The sequence below is a fragment of the Anopheles stephensi genome, chromosome 3 (genome assembly GCF_013141755.1).
Source record: "Anopheles stephensi strain Indian chromosome 3, UCI_ANSTEP_V1.0, whole genome shotgun sequence".
NCBI lineage: Eukaryota > Metazoa > Arthropoda > Insecta > Diptera > Culicidae > Anopheles > Anopheles stephensi.
Genome location: NC_050203.1, coordinates 429089 through 445058, shown reverse-complemented (window position 1 = coordinate 445058; position 15970 = coordinate 429089). Strand labels below are relative to the sequence as shown.

Sequence of the window (15970 nt, the reverse complement as noted above, 5' to 3'; positions counted from 1 at the left end):
GTTCTCGAACAGCAAACAACATCACAGCCCCAAGTTCCCTTCGATGGACAGACCTTTATCGGATCAATTAGCTACGGCCGATTGATTTCATCAGACCCATTCGAGCATAATTTACTTTCTGAGCGGCACACACATAACGTGGAGCAGACTAACTACCGAGCATCCATCGTCGGATCACATCCAACGACAAAACCAAAAAGGTGACTAGGGCGGTATTGTCATGCCGGCTGGCCAGGCCTTTGTAAAAGTCACAGCTTTCGTTGATAGGATTGATAACGTCTGAGATGAAAGTGTTTGAAACAGTACAAAGGTTTTCATACCTTTTGCATCGGCCGACCCAACTCCTGTTGAGTAACAATCATGCGGGTGACCTATCTTGAACGATTATCTTACAGATAGGCCAAAGTAAGGGCTAGCGCGAAGTGCACTATGTACTTCTCTGCCGAATTTTCGAGATGGACGGATTTTCCCTTGAACGCGCCGACATTTTCATAACACGAAAAGGTTACACGCTTAATATTCTGTCGTACATTCTTCAAACGCGACATTTCACACAAATTGCTATTAATTACACTTTGCACATAGAATAAAATAAACGATAGAAGCTGGCCGATCGCGTCTCTATGTCCTTAACCTCACTTTTGCGCCTTCAGTGATCTTCTTCTGCTCCAATCGAAACACACGCCGTTTTTATGTACTTTGCGCAAAATTTTCACAACTAACCCAATCACAAGCTTACTATGCACAGTTATTAGACTTATTAACAGGATTTTACACTACAATACTTCTAAAACACTGAAAATAACAGGATTAATCGAAACTGCTGTACGATTCACGTGCCGCTTCAAGAACTTTTATCTGTCAACTAATTGTCAGCGTGTGAAAAAGGGAAACGGCATGAAGGGGGGGAGAGAGGGGGGGGGGGATCGGATTGTTTACGTAATTGACAGTTCTTCTTTAACGTCACAAATTGTTTGAATTCATGTTACGTTGCAGTAGCCATCGTAGCCTAGGCAACCGCCCAAGAAGGCTTCCATTTGGGATGATTTCAAGAGCGAGGATATTGCATCATTAGAATTTGGACGGTACGGTGGCTAAGGAGGTTGCTCGACCCTTCTTAGTGGAAATTTTCGTAAAGTGAAGATTGTGCAGTGTATTTGCTTTAAAAGTGCTTTCATTCCGTGCAGCAACCGCACTCTGTTGTAATGTGGCGCAGTGGAAAAGAGTATATGACCAGCACGAACGGGAAAGGTCAAATTAGTGGTGATGGCCCGGAACCTCCCTCCAAGGTACGGGGGACAACTATTTCCCCGATATATATGCAACTTACGCAACAACTGACGGTAAAAACCTTTTCCTCATCGGATTTCAGCTAAATTTGGCAGCAAAACCCTTCACGTTGCCGTTGCGCCGGCTGAATGTAGCTCCATCCAACTCGCAGGGCGACAGCAATGGCAGCAGCAACAGCAGTAACAAAATTCAAGAAATTGCTTACATTGGGCCAACACATCTGCCCGTTAATACGCGCGTGTGGAACTCGATTTCGTCTTACTCGCTCGAAGACATTGCTCGGACGGCTCCTCCAGCAAGGCCAACCCAAAGCCAAATCATAAATGTCTTCCCTAGCAACAGTGCAACAGCAGCAGGCAGCTGCTTAAAATCTCCGATTCAATATCCGACTACGCAGGCTACACAATTTCCTTTCGGACCAATCCTGCTTGACAATGGTGTCATACAGCTGCGCCTGCGAGATTCAATTACGTGAGTTTTGTTCTGATGTGTCGAGATTTTTTGTTGTTGTTTCCCACCAAACAGGACGGGCATGGATGCACATTTGAATAACACAATCATTTGGTTTTTTCCAGAGTGGACATGACGGCGGACGGATCGGTGAAGGTTGTCAATGGCAACCATAATATTGCAATTGCTATTTCGAGCGATACGTTGGCCACTGCGATGCATCATCCAAATGGAATCGTTTTTCAAAATGGGCCACGAGTGGATATAGCCGCGGTCGATGCAAGACGCAAATATCCTTTCATGTAAGTACGTAGCCAGGTAGTTGAAAACCGTGTAATGATTGCTGTTGTGCATGTCATTCCTCCACGCAGCCGTTTTGCTAAAATGTGGCATAAGGGAATCAGCCTAACGAGCGCAAGGTACTCCCTGATTTATCTGGTCGATTCGGCCGGCACACGGACCACGTCCGACATGATTAGTATGGATATGGAAGCGGATTATGTGAACCAGGTTTTCTTCAAGTAAGCACCCGTCCAGCAGTAATCTTTCGGGATTTGTAGTTTGAACAATCGGATTGCCTCGGGTTTCAATTCTGCTTTTATCCCCGCAACAGTGGCGTTGTACCAGCAGCCCATAACTACATAGACCAATGGCAAATCATCCAGAACTCGAGCTACCAGCTCGGGCAAGAGGGAAGCCTGCAGTTCCAGGTAAATGGATTCCGCATCACGCAGGGTGGGGATGGATTGGTGAAAATATATCGTTCCAACAACCGCTGCTCGATCCGTACCAGTCCCACCAACGGCTGTGCGACAGTCACCACAAATTCCATCCATTGCACCGCATCGCTCGGAACGTCCTCGCATCTGTTTGTAAGGTAGGATTTTTTGTTGCTGTTGCCGTTCGTTCGCAAACTTCAACCCGTTGCTCAAATAACCTCCGGCTAGCATCACTAACACCGATCTTTGCCCATATATCCTACACAGACGTGAAGAACGTCGGATGCACTTTGACGGGGCGACGTTCATCGTGCGCAATGCTGGCCATTCTGCTGGTTTTGACGAGCTTGATCGATTGCGCGTTTACTGAAGAGGAAATGTAAGCACCTATCGTCAGCTTTTATGGCTGCCCGGCACTAGGCTCATCAAAGGGTGCCGGTCGATCGGTGGCTGTTTTTAGTATGCATTGTATCTCATTACAGCTTCATACGGGGCACGTATCTCCTCCGCATTTGTGGCAAGCAAATTGAATTCCATTGTTTCGTTTCGAAGTCTAGTTCAAATTCATTTATCGATTACTAATGCATTACCGACCGACAGGGACGTGTTTGTGTGGCTGCGTATGGTCATTTGAAAAGCATGTCAACTACTAATAAAACTAAATTCTCTTTAATGCATGCGAATGCTGTGCTATGACGGCGGAAAATACTCACATGTTCGGAACTGGAAGGGTTAGGGAGTGGGCCCGACCTACGAAGACGGGCTAGGGCACTCCTGAGACCTTCCGTACTGCTATGTTTGGCCCCCCGTTCAAAAATATAACAACCGCACAGGAACAGCTTGAAAGTCTATGTCACGTTGCCACACAGTTACTGCTGATTCAAAATCGTCGCTTGTGGGTTCTGCTTCCTTTTGAGGTGATACGGTTAACCAGTGCCAATCTCCGGCTCGCTACAACTTCGCACAGAGCTTTTCACCACACTCATTGACACTGTTGCACACACAAACACTCACACGCAAACACACACTCACACAAACATACACACACACAATTGTATACCACCTACCACCACTTTGAGCTATATTTATAAATATTGCTTTTGATTGCACTTGCTTCGTGAACCGTGCAGCACATCAGATCTGAGCGGACAACATAATCTTGCACTCACGTTACATCCGCCTGTTAGCAAACGGTAATTGCACTTCACCCCCACACACCACCGCATGCTGCAAAACAACAAACGTAAACCTAAGCAATCGAACGCTGCAGAACAAAGGCATGTACGAGGTTTAAGGATAGCGTAAGCATTCCTAAACACTACTCCAAAACATCAGAAATGGCGATGGCAAACCCGTGGAGAGGAAGTATAGCGTAGATCACCATCAATAGAACAACCGTTTGTACGAACAAATCGATATCACTACACCTGAGCCGCATTTGTCTCTGGCAAGCTGTTCAGATTCACGAGATTGATTGAACGATGATGATAAGTGACGGTTTCGATAGGCTGACGAAGGGCATGCCAGACATCCTTACGACGCGAGAAAGTATTTCCTTTACGCGTTGGAACTGGAGCGATCTGAAACGACGAAATTGATATAGAGAAAGGTATTAGTATGGAGTTGATAGAATTTCACAAGAAGCCATGAACATTAAAATTGTGTTTTAAAAATTACAACAATATTTTACGTTTACTGGCCATCTGAGAAAAAAAGAGTAAAGGAGCATATAATTGAAGTAAATATTTCCTTCGGGATAACTCAAGCCTCTATTGCCATAAAATTCAATGAATAGAAAGCAGCTGGGCGAAGAAATGATTAACTGGGCGATAAACATGGCCATAAGAAAGATGGGCTGCTAGGTTGGTTCGTCGGTTCCGTAAAGGATATAGCTAGCTAATCCACGAAGCGAACGGGTCTTGCAACGAGGTTGAGGTACTGAAACTGATGATGCACAGAAAGAATGACCTACTGAAAGTTTGTTTAGATCCATGGACATACGGGCGGTGCACAGTAGCAGGGCTCATTTCAGAATTCATAGGGCAAGGACACGACAGTTCGCCACAGGAAGTAAAACGGTGATTAATGAATTTTCAACCACCTTGTCCTAAATACAGACCACGCGTTAACCTTGGCGCTAAATTGTGCAACATCCAAAACCTGTCCCACTTTTTTCAACCTTCTGCCGCAAAACTGTTGGGTATGTTTCCTGTAGTGTGATTGTATGAGTTTAAATGATGTAAAGGATTCATTACAACGAAAGAATGACTTACCATCGATCGTAACATGCACAATGAGTTATCATTTTTGTATTCGACAATACTTTATTGAAATAAAATCCGAGAACCAACGAATGCGCGTAGGTGATTTAATGATGAAGAAGCAGCAACAATTTGCGAATATCATTGTACATAAATTCAACTTGCAAGCGCCATAATGATTAACATAAATCTTCAAGCGGAAACGGTCTGCAGTTTGCGTAATGAATTACACATTCAGGGCTGTGTTGTGAGTTTGGGTCTAATCGTTTCCTGTTTAAGGTGGTTAAAAGTAACAGGAAAGAGGTATAGCTACAGACATTTGCCATAATTTATACCCTGGAGCATTTCGGTCGTTGTAAAACAACGAAACATTACGTTGTCATAGCGTTTCCCATTTCGTACCGGCAGTAGGGCAGGGAACTTTGGTAAATTCTACACCGATTTTCTATCCCCCCAGGCCCAGCAGCCATTCGTCCGTGCTTTGCGTCTCAGGTTTCCATTAAATGGGACGCGTCAGTTGAAGCTCCAGACTTGCAAGTGTTGCGAGCCATAACGCAGACACAGCAATTGCGCCAAGAACCAATTACAGGAATCTGGTAAGCGTTTCCACTGTCTGCTCGCACACTTTCCGCACTATTGCAGTCGCCATGGAGACGGTGGTAGCTCGTGTCGTAAATTTCAATTACAAAACTCTTGCTCCCGTGCTCTAGCCTAACCACGTACTTTTAACATTGAAGTTTGGTACTTGCCGCTCTTCGCTGTCCCAAAGAGGATACGGTCACTCATCCTCCTTTTGAACCCTCTTCAAAAGCATGTCGGAGAATTTCAATTTACTTTCGCTCGCGCGCGCACACAGCACACAGCTTCATAGAGGTAGGACATTTTATGCGTTGATTTTACAGTGATTTTAGCTGGAAAACCTTTCAACTTGCGGCACTAGAACCCTGTGTACAAATTCATCCTGGTCACCTTTTCGGAGTTTCCGTTCGGAAAAAATATTTAAATCCAAAAAGGTAAAAGGTCGTTCGGGGCGGCAAATTCTCTTACGGTTCCGCTCATTCACTACCAAACGAAAACGAGAAATTGGATTTGTGGAGCGTTATTTAACTTTTCTTCACTCTTTGATTAAGTTTAAGGTGGAAAAATGAACCTACTGGTGCTATTGGTTGACGAAGCTCCGGCTGTTCCCGACACCAGCATGCAAAGGAAAAAGTATTCTCGAATGGTTTAATTTCCTTCTTTTCCCCTGATCGCACGCGTATGATCTGCTGAGGATTAGAACATTATCAAGGGGCGATAAAGTTTTGATACTTATACATCTTTGCCAACTTGCCGCACTGGAAGGCCCGGTGAACCGCCCGCATGTCGTGGGTAAAAACGGATCCCATTGATGTCAGGGGAGTCTCGATGGCCCTTGTCAATAGACAAACAACTTCTACTTTCCTCAGCCCTTCCGCTCTCTGCCCCATGTCCTACTCTTCTTTCTCTTTAACAGTCAGTCTTATTGACAGATGTGTCGCAGTCAGACATTTCAGTTAACAGAGAAGTAGATATGCGGAAAGTAACCTGACACGGGAGCGCGAGCAATGAAGCGAAAAACGGTAAACTTGACCGCAAAACTTCAATTTCTGCAGGTTCAACCGAACCAAAACAGATACGTCGTCCTCGGTGAGCACATAGTGAAAGATGATTCATTCGGTCTTTGAGTGCCAGTCAGCGTAAAGCGATTGTGTGCTGTATGACGTACCTTCAGGGATAAGCGGTGGCAATAACTTTCATCTGCTATTGAGTGAAAACTCTTTGTTAAAACAACCAATCATCAAGAATGGTTTCCACATAAGGCCAAGATTCTTACGGTACCCTATATTCTTGGTGAATAAAAGCGATAAAAAACGGGCAAGGAGGAGTCAAAGGCAAGCAAATGTCTTTTCACAATTTCAAACTGATTTGAAATGTATGACAAACAACAAACATTGCACTGTCTGTTGCTCTTCCAGCATTCTGGCTAATCGCAATATTCCACCAAAAGCATTTGCATAATTCATGATTGATTCGGGGATTTTTTTATACTCTTGTAGGGCACTGCCACCAGCTCTGTTTACTTACCAAGAATTTTGAATCCTCTTCATGACGGTTTCGGAGCGTCTTGTTGGGTGGGTGGTTTGAAGATTTTACAATTTTCAAACCATCATGCCTGCTCTAATGGTTTCCTCATTAGGGTGTCAGGCTTGCTGTTTTGTGTGTCCTTTTAGTGCCAGCTTCTGCAATCATAAACGTTCTTTTCATTCCGGGAAAGTCCATCAAAATTCACTGAGAGCTCAAAAAGTGTTGCCAAGCTCGGCTGGTTCATAATTGAAATTTGATGACGATTGCTGCATTGCTTGTATTGCTTCATTGCTAATAATAATTTCTTCCATTTTAAGTTATCCTTATTGTGCACAACTCCAAGCACAGGAATCACCATCTCGTCACACACTCAGACACATTCACAGTGCTGGATGGCAAGGTTCGTCTTTCGGTTCCGGAAATTAAAATCCTCTCGTTTCGTTCCTCTTGTTGTTCCTCTGCCATTGAATAAGCAGTGCCTTGTAGTTTGGACACGGCCAGGGACACCGATGGAGATTAAAGACTTCACCGCCGTGAAGGAAAATGAAAAAAAGGAACACAAAAAACACAAATTTGTAATGCGAAATACGTAAAAGCTTTCTGGTGGGAAGTGAATGATTTGTTCGACCACGTGGCTCAAGGGGAGATGTTTTACGCTGCGTCGTATCCAATAATCAATAAACAGAGGCACAGGTCGACAACTGTAGCGAATGATGACGTCGTGTCGTCATCATCGTCAACGGAACGGTTAAGAACGGCAGGTAGTCGATTCCTGCAGCAAACCACTCTACTGCCGGCCGCAACGCTTTACATTATTGAACACTTTGTAAACCGACGTCTGTTGGAGGTCCGCGCGGATTTAGCCCGTGGCCTCATTTACAAGAACTCTGCGGGACGATTCTCTGAGCGATGGCGCAGCCTCAGGTAGCTAGTTGCCCCCAGTGCTAGGATGTACTCGGTTGGTTGGTTGGTGCAATGACCGGAAACCTTCGCCAATCGGAAGGGAAAATGTGCGCGTTTGCTATCAGTACACGGTTATCGCAGTAAGGTCGAACGCAGTATAATCCAACGGCCAGCTGTTGTGTGTGACGAGTCCGAGTGAATGAGAGAACACAAGTTTATCGATTGACACACACTGTTCAAGGAGCCCCGCTTCTATCAGACAGGGACACACTTTGACTCGGCGAGTCGCTGACTAATCCCATCCTCTTCTCATCAAACCGCCATTGCGGCAGCTATTTCAAAATTCTGTCGGATGAAACAAAACGAAAAGCCAACTTTCCGTGGCCCCTGTAAGCGGGAGAAATGAAGGAAAACTTTTCGGATTCCGTTCTGCCTCTGCTCTCCTGCTTGGCGCACTCTGCATTTCACTTCACGGCGCGGGCACTGGTTGTTTCGCATCACCTGCCTTTTCTTCAAGAAACTGTGAGTGTGCGGTAGAAATTTGTCAAACGCTTTTCACAACACGCACAACTCTTAACCTTCGCTTCGCTAGATACGATCACAAGTGCTCCGTTTATATTTACGCATCCCACATCGATACCCCGTAATATTCCGAAGGGTTGAGAAAATGGGGAAGTTTTCAACGGGAACGCGCAGCATACACACACCAAAACCAAAACAAAAAAATTAACTCACACAAAGCTTCACCAACCTATCGTCAAACTAGGCACGCTAAACTGTGAGCTCCCACGGCGGCGTTTCGTTTAAAATTGAGCTTTTTCGTCCTCGGGTCGGTACATTTATTCGTTCGCGTCGTTCGGCTCGGCCGGAAATTCCGAGATGCAGCAATTTTCGATGCGGGCTCTACACTTCCTGCCAAGAGAGCGAGAGCATGCCCCGTGCTTATAAACAATGCCACGAGAAAAGCCCTTGAACCGCGTAGAATCCAGAGAGCGAGCCGAGTTCCCGAGAGCATGAACCCGAACCGAGCCGAGGAAAAGCACACCACGTGAGGAAAATGGCTCTCTGTTTACGTGTCGAAGCACGGGCAAGAGCGATGCTTCGCTACAGCCATCTCCAATGATCCCTCAGCACAAAGCATGACCACTCAGCGGAGATTAAAATCATAAACAATTTTTAAGCTGTCACAACGCCTTGCTCCTTACCCACAACCGATTGGGACTCGTAAATCAAACAGCAGCCCACCTACAACAACAATGGCCTCCAACGTAGCTAATTTATCGGATTGCCCAACAATGCCCGCACTGGAAAATGTACGCTATTTCCACCCCATGCAGATTTCTAATGATCGAGCGCGTATGTATGTAGCTATCTTATCAACCAGATTGCCGAATTGAACAGGGGAACAGCTTATGCTATTGCGATAAGCCCGACACAACAACCACAGCGTACATTCGTCACACGCGGATGGGACGGTTTTATTTTATTTAGGATTTTTTGTTGCTGCTTCCCACGAACCGAGATAACGGGTGACGGAGCGTGCGGGTGACTTGAGCGAGTCGCGCATCAGTATCGTTCAATCTTTCGTGCGTGTTCAGTGTGTCTCGGAAGCCGGAGGTTACATCGGTAAATGTCGGTCGAACCATGTAAGATTGGCCTAGAATACAAGTCTTTTACGCACCAAGTCACACATCGAATGACGCATGGTTGGTTCGTTGCAGGAAGCTGCTTGCAAACATACTAACACTAGAGCTACTGTGGTGCGTCCTCGGTCCTGGCGTTGGAATTGGAGTGTACTTTCTCACCTACTGGAACTGGAATACACTTCCCGGCGAAGTATATCTTGCCGATGCAGTGAGTGCGCGGTACCGTAAACGATTTGATGAACCATACTCAGCTACGGTTTCCGGTTTCACTTCAGGTTGGGTCATCTGATGAACGCTTCGTCGCAGAACGAGCCCTGTACGATCTGGGTTCGCTCACAAGCCGTGGTCCACGAGTAGCCGGAAGTGAAACAAACGAACGATTTGCCGTAGACACACTGTACGCTGCTATTGAAGGCATCGCACGTCAAGCTCTTCCTGAGTATGAAGTTGTGTACGAAGTGCAGCGCGTCAGTGGCAGCTATTACTTAGATTACGACGACTATCCCATCACCAGCTACTACCGCAACGTGCAAAATATCGTCGTATCTGTTGTGCGTCGGGGCTCGTTCAGTGGCAAGTATCTACTGCTGAATGCGCACTTTGACAGTGCCGTGACGAGTCCGGGAGCAGGTGACGATGGCACAATGGTAGTGGTGATGCTGGAACTGATGCGCCAGTTGACACAAAGTACCAAATCGCCGATGCAGCACGGTGTGCTGTTCCTATTTAATGGGTGCGAGGAGAACACTATGCAGGGTGCACATGGCTTCGTCCGGGGACACCCATTAGCGCAGTCCGTTGCAGCATTCATCAATCTGGATGTGGCTGCAAACAGTGGTCGTGAGATCATGTTCCAGTCGGGTCCAAACTATCCTTTCCTCATGGCTTACTATCGCGATCACATTTGTCGTCCGTATGCAAATACGCTTGGGGAGGAGGTTTTCCAGATGGGGCTGGTACCTTCCTTCACCGACTACGAAACGCTCTCGAAGCAGGGCGGCTGGCCGGGGCTCGATTTTGCCTTGTCATCGTACGGATACCTCTACCATACAGCGCTGGATGCGCGGGAGACTATTTCCGGTGGAACTTTGCAGCACATTGGCGACAATCTGTTGGGACTAGTGCGTGCTCTCAGCAATGCCGACGAGCTTAGTAACATACAGGAGCACCGGGAAGGAACAGCCGTGTTTTTCGACTTTATGCACCTATTTCTGGTATACTACACGGAAACGACCGGACTGATCATCAACATTCTGCTGGGAGTGTTCTCGTTGGGGCTCGTTGTCGGTACGCTCTTCATGATCGTGCGAAAGGAAGGCGCAGTTGGAACCAATGTGCTCTTCGAGTCCGGTATGGCCCTTATCGTGCAGACACTGTCCATCATACTAGGAGCAGGACTTTCAGTGTTGGTGGCGGTGATATTCGATGCGTGCGGTCGATCGATGAGCTGGTTTTCATCTACATGGCTGCTGTTCGGATTATACTTCGTGCCGTGCATCGCTGGTCTGACCCTGGGGCCGTTCGTGTACACTCGGTTTCGAAAAATCGTGAGTTGTTCGAACGTACCTTTTAGGACCCATTGTAAACCGCTTCCTTTTACCACCAGCTCTTCCTGCATGATCAAGGCCGGGTTATTCTCTTTCTTCATGCGCAACACTGCATCTATGCCGTTCTGCTGATAACGCTATCGATCGGTGGTATTCGATCTGCATTTGTGCTGCTCTTCCCCATCATTTTTTATAGCGCCACGACGATAGTGAACATGATCATACGGTTTCGGCTTAAGATTTGGATCTATGTGCATCTCGTTGGCCAACTCATACCGATAGTTTACTTCTGCTCATTGGCGGTGACGCTGTTTGCTGTGTTCGTCCCAATGACCGGCCGCAGCGACAATCGCTCGAATCCGGACTTTCAAATGGCCCTGTTTTCCGCACTTTTGACACTGCTGTTAGTCGGCCTTTTGACACCATTTATAGTGCTGTTTCGACGAAAACTGTACGTGTTTGGCACGCTACTGTTATTCTTCCTCGTAACTGCCATCGTAGCGGCCACTCCAGAAGGTTTCGCGTTTCGGGAGCAAACTTCACCCCAGCGACACTACATATTCGTAAGTATCCACGATCGTTGTATGATTGATGTACTTTAAATCAATGTTTGACCGTTTTCTATGGCAGCATCACCAGCGAAATTTTTACTGGCCAAATGGCACACTACGTGACTCGGGTGCGATCTACTATCTCCATCCACAAGATCGTCATACGCCGGATTTACTGCAATCCGAAGTTCCGGACTGGGCTAATGCTCAGCCACTTGGTGACGAGTGCGATCGTGAGCTCTACTGCGGTATTCCGTTCTACATCAACCGTTACCATCGACAGTCCGAGTCCAGCTACTGGCTACCTGCATTGGAACCACCGATATTTCCCGAACCGGTCGAATTCCGACTTGTTTCTCGTGAGTCACTATCCCCAGGAAGGCACCGTCTGACCTTCATCGCTAAAGGTCCGAGTCATATGAGCCTGTACGTTTCTCCTTTGATCGGTCGAAAATTGATTGGATGGAGTTTTAGCGAACAAATTCCGCCAAGTGGAAAACGATGGAAAGATCAAGACGTTTATTTTGTCAACCTATTCTCCGGTTCACTAGACTTAACTCCCATTACGTTCTACGTTGAGATTGAAGTGCAACCATCGCACCAATCAGAAGATTCGCTCTTTTATCTCTCGCTTGTTGCTCAGTATATGCATCAAGATAATGTGTACCTTGCTCGGGAATTTCAAGCACTGCTGGATAAAATGCCCAAATACGCGCACACCGTCGCTTATCCAGGATATTTGGAAAGTTGGATATTCTAGCCTGAAATAAATCGCTACGCATCGAAGCTCATGAACCAGTACCTCTAAACTGCAGATATTTATTGCGAATGATCAGCCGGCTGTCGGACGAAATAACCCCACGGAACCGATCCAGTGTAATGATCTACAGGGCCACGGTATACTCTCATTTCTACGCGCCTAGGGATGTGCTTGTGCAAGCTTCTCTGGGAGGCTTCCAAATGTGCAGCAGTTGAAATCAATAACACGATCATAGTCTGTAAGTATTAAACGCAAATAAATGGGATTTCTTGAAATAATATGTTTTGCTTTTACCTACCATCAATCGGTGTAAATTGAAATACATCTTGTTGGGTGCAGGGTTTGAACGACAATAACTCCTAGCCAACAGGTGAACACGCGTTTTAAGTCCACCGAGCAACGGAACTTATAGTTGTGCAATTGTTTGGTAGACGTAACGTTTACATGACAAAATTGCTTTTTGCACGACGGTCGAACAAATTCAACTGATGTAGATTATTCACGCTTCAGTTGTAGCCTGTTTGAAGCTGGGGTCCAAACCACAAACAACTTGTCCAATTCGTTTCTCTATGCTACGATCGAGTGAGCAGCACGTTGTGTCGATCGTTCATGTAACACTACTCAGTTTATTCGGTAACTAACAGATTTATTGCCGCAAATTCATTGTTTCAGTTCATTCTGCAAATGTTCTGCACGATTAGAAAATTCTACTTACAAGATGAGCCGGATATGCAACGACATGTGCATAGTCGGGGAACTGGTCGATAAATTGTTGGAACTCCGGCGCACGATACTGCTCATGATGCATGTACTGCGCAACGACGTTCAAATAAAAATTCCATCCTGCCTCTGACGATTTGCTCGCTAAACCTTGCACGGTAATGTAAAACTCGTGCGGTTTATCGTCGATTCCGTGGACGAAGTTTATGTAGTGCACATCCTGCCCGTTCCAAGACAATCCACTGCGAGGAATGTCCTTGCTAAAGCTCCAGTTAACAAGCTTTACGCCTCTTACCGGCGAAACATAGAAACTCATATGGTCTGTGCCTTTCACGGTGAACGAGAATGTAGTCGTGTTGAGGTTGGGATCATGCTGGTTGCCGCTGTACTGTAGATCAATTGTTTCGGGCACGGTAAAGGTGTTTCCTTTGATCCACAATCCATTTTCGCGCTGTCCGTGGTGCGAGTTTTGGTAGAAAGGTATGCCGCAGTATAGTTCCTTTTCGCACTGATCGCCCAGCAGTACAGCATTGGCCCGAGATTTAATCGCTAGCTCTCTGATAAGGTCGCCTGTGTACCGGTCTTGAGGATGCACGTAGAAACCACCCTCGAGGCGTCTCAGTGTTCCATTCTGATGATAAAACTCGCGCGTACAATGCTACGGAATGCAATAAAGTTCAGGTTATTTAGTGCAATCTTTTAAAGCAACTGTGCTATATCAATACTAACGTAGATGTAAAATCGCTCCGGCGAGGTGTGAGCTCTGAAAGGAAATCCGACCGAGGTTACCATTACGATGATTGAAATCAGGAAGAAAACGAAAACCAGACCAATGAAGAGGTATCCTTTACGTGCCAAAGCAACTAGCGGCGTCAGGAAACCCGTCACCAGTAGTCCCACTAGCACAGCAAACAGTGCGATCAGAAGTTCGGGATTGGCACCCGCATTACCACGTCCCTGCATTGGGATAAAGGTGGCAAAGGCCGTGAGCGAAACGGAGCTAAAGTATGCGATCGGAGCGATTTGTCCTGTGAGATGGACGTATATCCAATAAGAGGACGCCCGTTTGAATAACGCATTCACCAACGTTGTAACGGTGTAGAACAAGATGGCCATCGTGAGCAGGTAGCCCGATCGGACACTCATACAAGTCAGAACGATCAGCATCAACACGTACAGCGCGCAAGTAGCATGAAGCAGCAGTTGAACACGTGCGTGCAGCGACAGACAATCCTGGAGGGGCATAGTGAACTGATTAGATTGGGACTTTTTCGTTTTCATAGAGCTTCACTTACATTTTTGACAAAGTGAATATACAGAACTGGACCGCTGCAGGTCGCTATTAGGAATGGGCAAATGTAGAGCCCAAAGATCAACCATGTCTGCGTGAACCAAGTCATCGTCGAATCGACGGCGTTTAAAATGACGGCGAGCAGCAAAGACAATCCGATGCCGACTATAATCGACAGGAGAACTACACCCATGCCCGTCAAACACTGCAGCAGCAACTGCCAGAGAGTAAGATCCGTGCTCCGTGACAGCAACCATAGTGACAAAGAGATGGCCGCAAGAGCTACAACAGATAAACCGATGTTGAGTAAGATCGATGCCCATAAAGGATAGTAGACAAGGAACCAGTTAAGAAAATCAAAGAATACGGCTTTGCTGCCTTCATGCTGACGAATGTCATACAGTTCCTCGGCGTTGGCTAGGGCTTTGGCAAGGGCTAGCACGTTGTCGCCTGTGTGTTGGAGCGTTGTGTTAGGTATGGTATCGTACGCATCGTACGCTGTGTGATAGAGGTAGCCCCAGGTACTGTGGGCGAAATCCATGCCTGGGATTTTGCCGTACTTGGAGTACACGTAGTAATCCGTTTCCGACGGAACCAGATCCGCCTGGAACAGCTCCTCCGCCACAGCCGTACAGTAGGGATGTGGGACGTTATCTCTATAATACTATAGTTTTGAAATATAAACACATTGAAACAGAACTAGAACGTGTCACAGTTTGTGCTGCTTACTTCCATGAGAAATGAATACTTCGGCCCGGCTTGAAACATGATATCACGACCTCCATTTGCCGCAACGTCCATGTTGATGAACGTACGCACCTTCTCAAACCATCGATGATGTGCCACAAATGCATGGGATCCCTGCAGGGTGTTCTCTTCGCAACCGTTAAATACGAACACTATACCATGATTGTATGGGTGTGGATTTTGCGACAGCTTTCTCAACACCTCCAACATAACGACACTCATCGTGCCATCATCGCCGGCTCCAGGACTTTGCGGCACGCTGTCAAAGTGGGAGCTAAGCATCAGGTAGTTGTCAGGATCCGTCCGCTGTGACGGTACGATACGAGCAACCACATTCTGAATGCCCTGATATACACTGGTTTGTGGATACTTTTCGTAGTCCAGAAACATGGATCCGTAGGCTCGCTGAACTTCAACTTCAACTCGGTGTGCCGGGTTAGCTTCGGCTGTAATTTCATTGATGACGCGTAACAGAAATTGAACGGTGAGAATTTCGTTGGCGTAACTGCCGGCCACACGAGGACCGACATTGCTCATCTCAAACAGGTGTTGCTTAGCAACCTCGGCGATGAAGCGATCCGGATGTGTTGATTCATCTGCACGGCGCAGAGCTATCGGCATTGCCATCCAATTCCAGTAGACGAGCAGATAGATTCCTACTACCGCCCCGGTGATGGCAACCAACCACCAAGCAGAGAATTTTTCCTCATTCTTAGAGGGTTTGTTGCTTGCGAGCAATGCTCTGTAATCGAGTGCAGGAAGTAAGTAAATGGTTTGGTTGTGCATTATTTGCAAAACAGAAACTTACAAGCTATTCGTCGGCGTGTGATTTTCACTTTCGTCCATGTCTGAAGAATACGGTAGGCTAAGTGGGACTGGCAACAACCCTTCCGATTGTGGAATGCTATAATCGGTTAAACCGTTATCATATCACTCGAGGGGCGTTTAATAGCGCCCCAAACGAGTCCGTATCACATTA

At 46.5% G+C, this 15970-nt stretch overlaps 4 protein-coding genes across 21 annotated transcripts in view; 2 read left to right on the top strand and 2 right to left on the bottom strand.

The window, feature by feature from the left end:
• LOC118508899 (mucin-5AC) overlaps positions 1-15970 on the bottom strand; it is a 75653-nt gene that overhangs the window by 44725 nt on the left and 14958 nt on the right. For 3 of the 17 annotated variants that reach the window (XM_036048748.1, XM_036048747.1, XM_036048746.1), the window contains exon 2: positions 3173-3686. The exons of 1 other annotated variant lie outside the window; for it this stretch is intronic. Coding sequence is in view for 5 of the 16 variants with exons in the window: in XM_036048739.1 (XP_035904632.1) it covers positions 321-362 (42 nt within the window). In the remaining 11 variants the exon portion in view is untranslated. Of the gene's footprint in view, positions 1-320; positions 680-723; positions 835-3172; positions 4040-6826; positions 7350-8464; positions 8585-15970 lie in introns of those variants that run through there. 13 more of the 17 variants (XM_036048743.1, XM_036048742.1, XM_036048749.1 and 10 more) reach the window with 13 other exon arrangements.
• LOC118508907 lies at positions 1032-3310 on the top strand. Its single transcript, XM_036048768.1, has 6 exons — positions 1032-1289; positions 1373-1761; positions 1866-2042; positions 2112-2261; positions 2354-2617; positions 2727-3310. The coding sequence occupies exons 1-6, from the start codon at positions 1206-1208 to the stop codon at positions 2827-2829; spliced, it is 1167 nt and encodes a 388-aa protein (XP_035904661.1). The 5' UTR covers positions 1032-1205; the 3' UTR covers positions 2830-3310.
• Positions 8677-12513, top strand: LOC118508901 (endoplasmic reticulum metallopeptidase 1-like). 2 transcript variants are annotated; one of them, XM_036048760.1, is made up of 6 exons: positions 8677-9375; positions 9451-9583; positions 9651-10922; positions 10982-11485; positions 11553-12215; positions 12289-12513. In XM_036048760.1, coding segments are annotated over exons 1-6 (2682 nt in total). In that variant the 5' UTR covers positions 8677-9373; the 3' UTR covers positions 12397-12513. The 2 variants fall into 2 exon arrangements, with proteins under 2 accessions (XP_035904653.1, XP_035904654.1); XM_036048761.1 differs by having other exon boundaries at positions 11553-12513.
• Positions 12859-15970, bottom strand: LOC118508903 (endoplasmic reticulum metallopeptidase 1-like). The gene is made up of 5 exons (XM_036048762.1): positions 15800-15970; positions 14974-15733; positions 14249-14908; positions 13683-14186; positions 12859-13611 (listed from the first exon to the last, which is right to left on the bottom strand). Exons 1-5 carry the CDS (start codon positions 15835-15837, stop codon positions 12931-12933), a joined length of 2643 nt encoding a protein of 880 aa, XP_035904655.1. The 5' UTR covers positions 15838-15970; the 3' UTR covers positions 12859-12930.

Bases quoted from the DNA above. Each gene is read 5' to 3' on its own strand.
- LOC118508901 (XM_036048760.1), top strand. The intron at 11,486-11,552 runs GTAAGTATCCAC...TTTCTATGGCAG, and splicing joins CCCAGCGACACTACATATTC to CATCACCAGCGAAATTTTTA. The intron at 12,216-12,288 runs GAAAGTTGGATA...TCTAAACTGCAG, and splicing joins TCGCTTATCCAGGATATTTG to ATATTTATTGCGAATGATCA.
- LOC118508907 (XM_036048768.1), top strand. From the start codon at position 1,206: ATGTGGCGCAGTGGAAAAGAGTATATGACCAGCACGAACGGGAAAGGT. The intron at 1,290-1,372 runs GTACGGGGGACA...ATCGGATTTCAG, and splicing joins GCCCGGAACCTCCCTCCAAG to CTAAATTTGGCAGCAAAACC. The intron at 1,762-1,865 runs GTGAGTTTTGTT...GGTTTTTTCCAG, and splicing joins CGCCTGCGAGATTCAATTAC to AGTGGACATGACGGCGGACG.
- LOC118508903 (XM_036048762.1), bottom strand. From the start codon at position 15,837: ATGGACGAAAGTGAAAATCACACGCCGACGAATAGCTT. The intron at 15,734-15,799 runs GTAAGTTTCTGT...ACTCGATTACAG, and splicing joins CACACGCCGACGAATAGCTT to AGCATTGCTCGCAAGCAACA. The intron at 13,612-13,682 runs GTTAGTATTGAT...TGCATTCCGTAG, and splicing joins CGGAGCGATTTTACATCTAC to CATTGTACGCGCGAGTTTTA.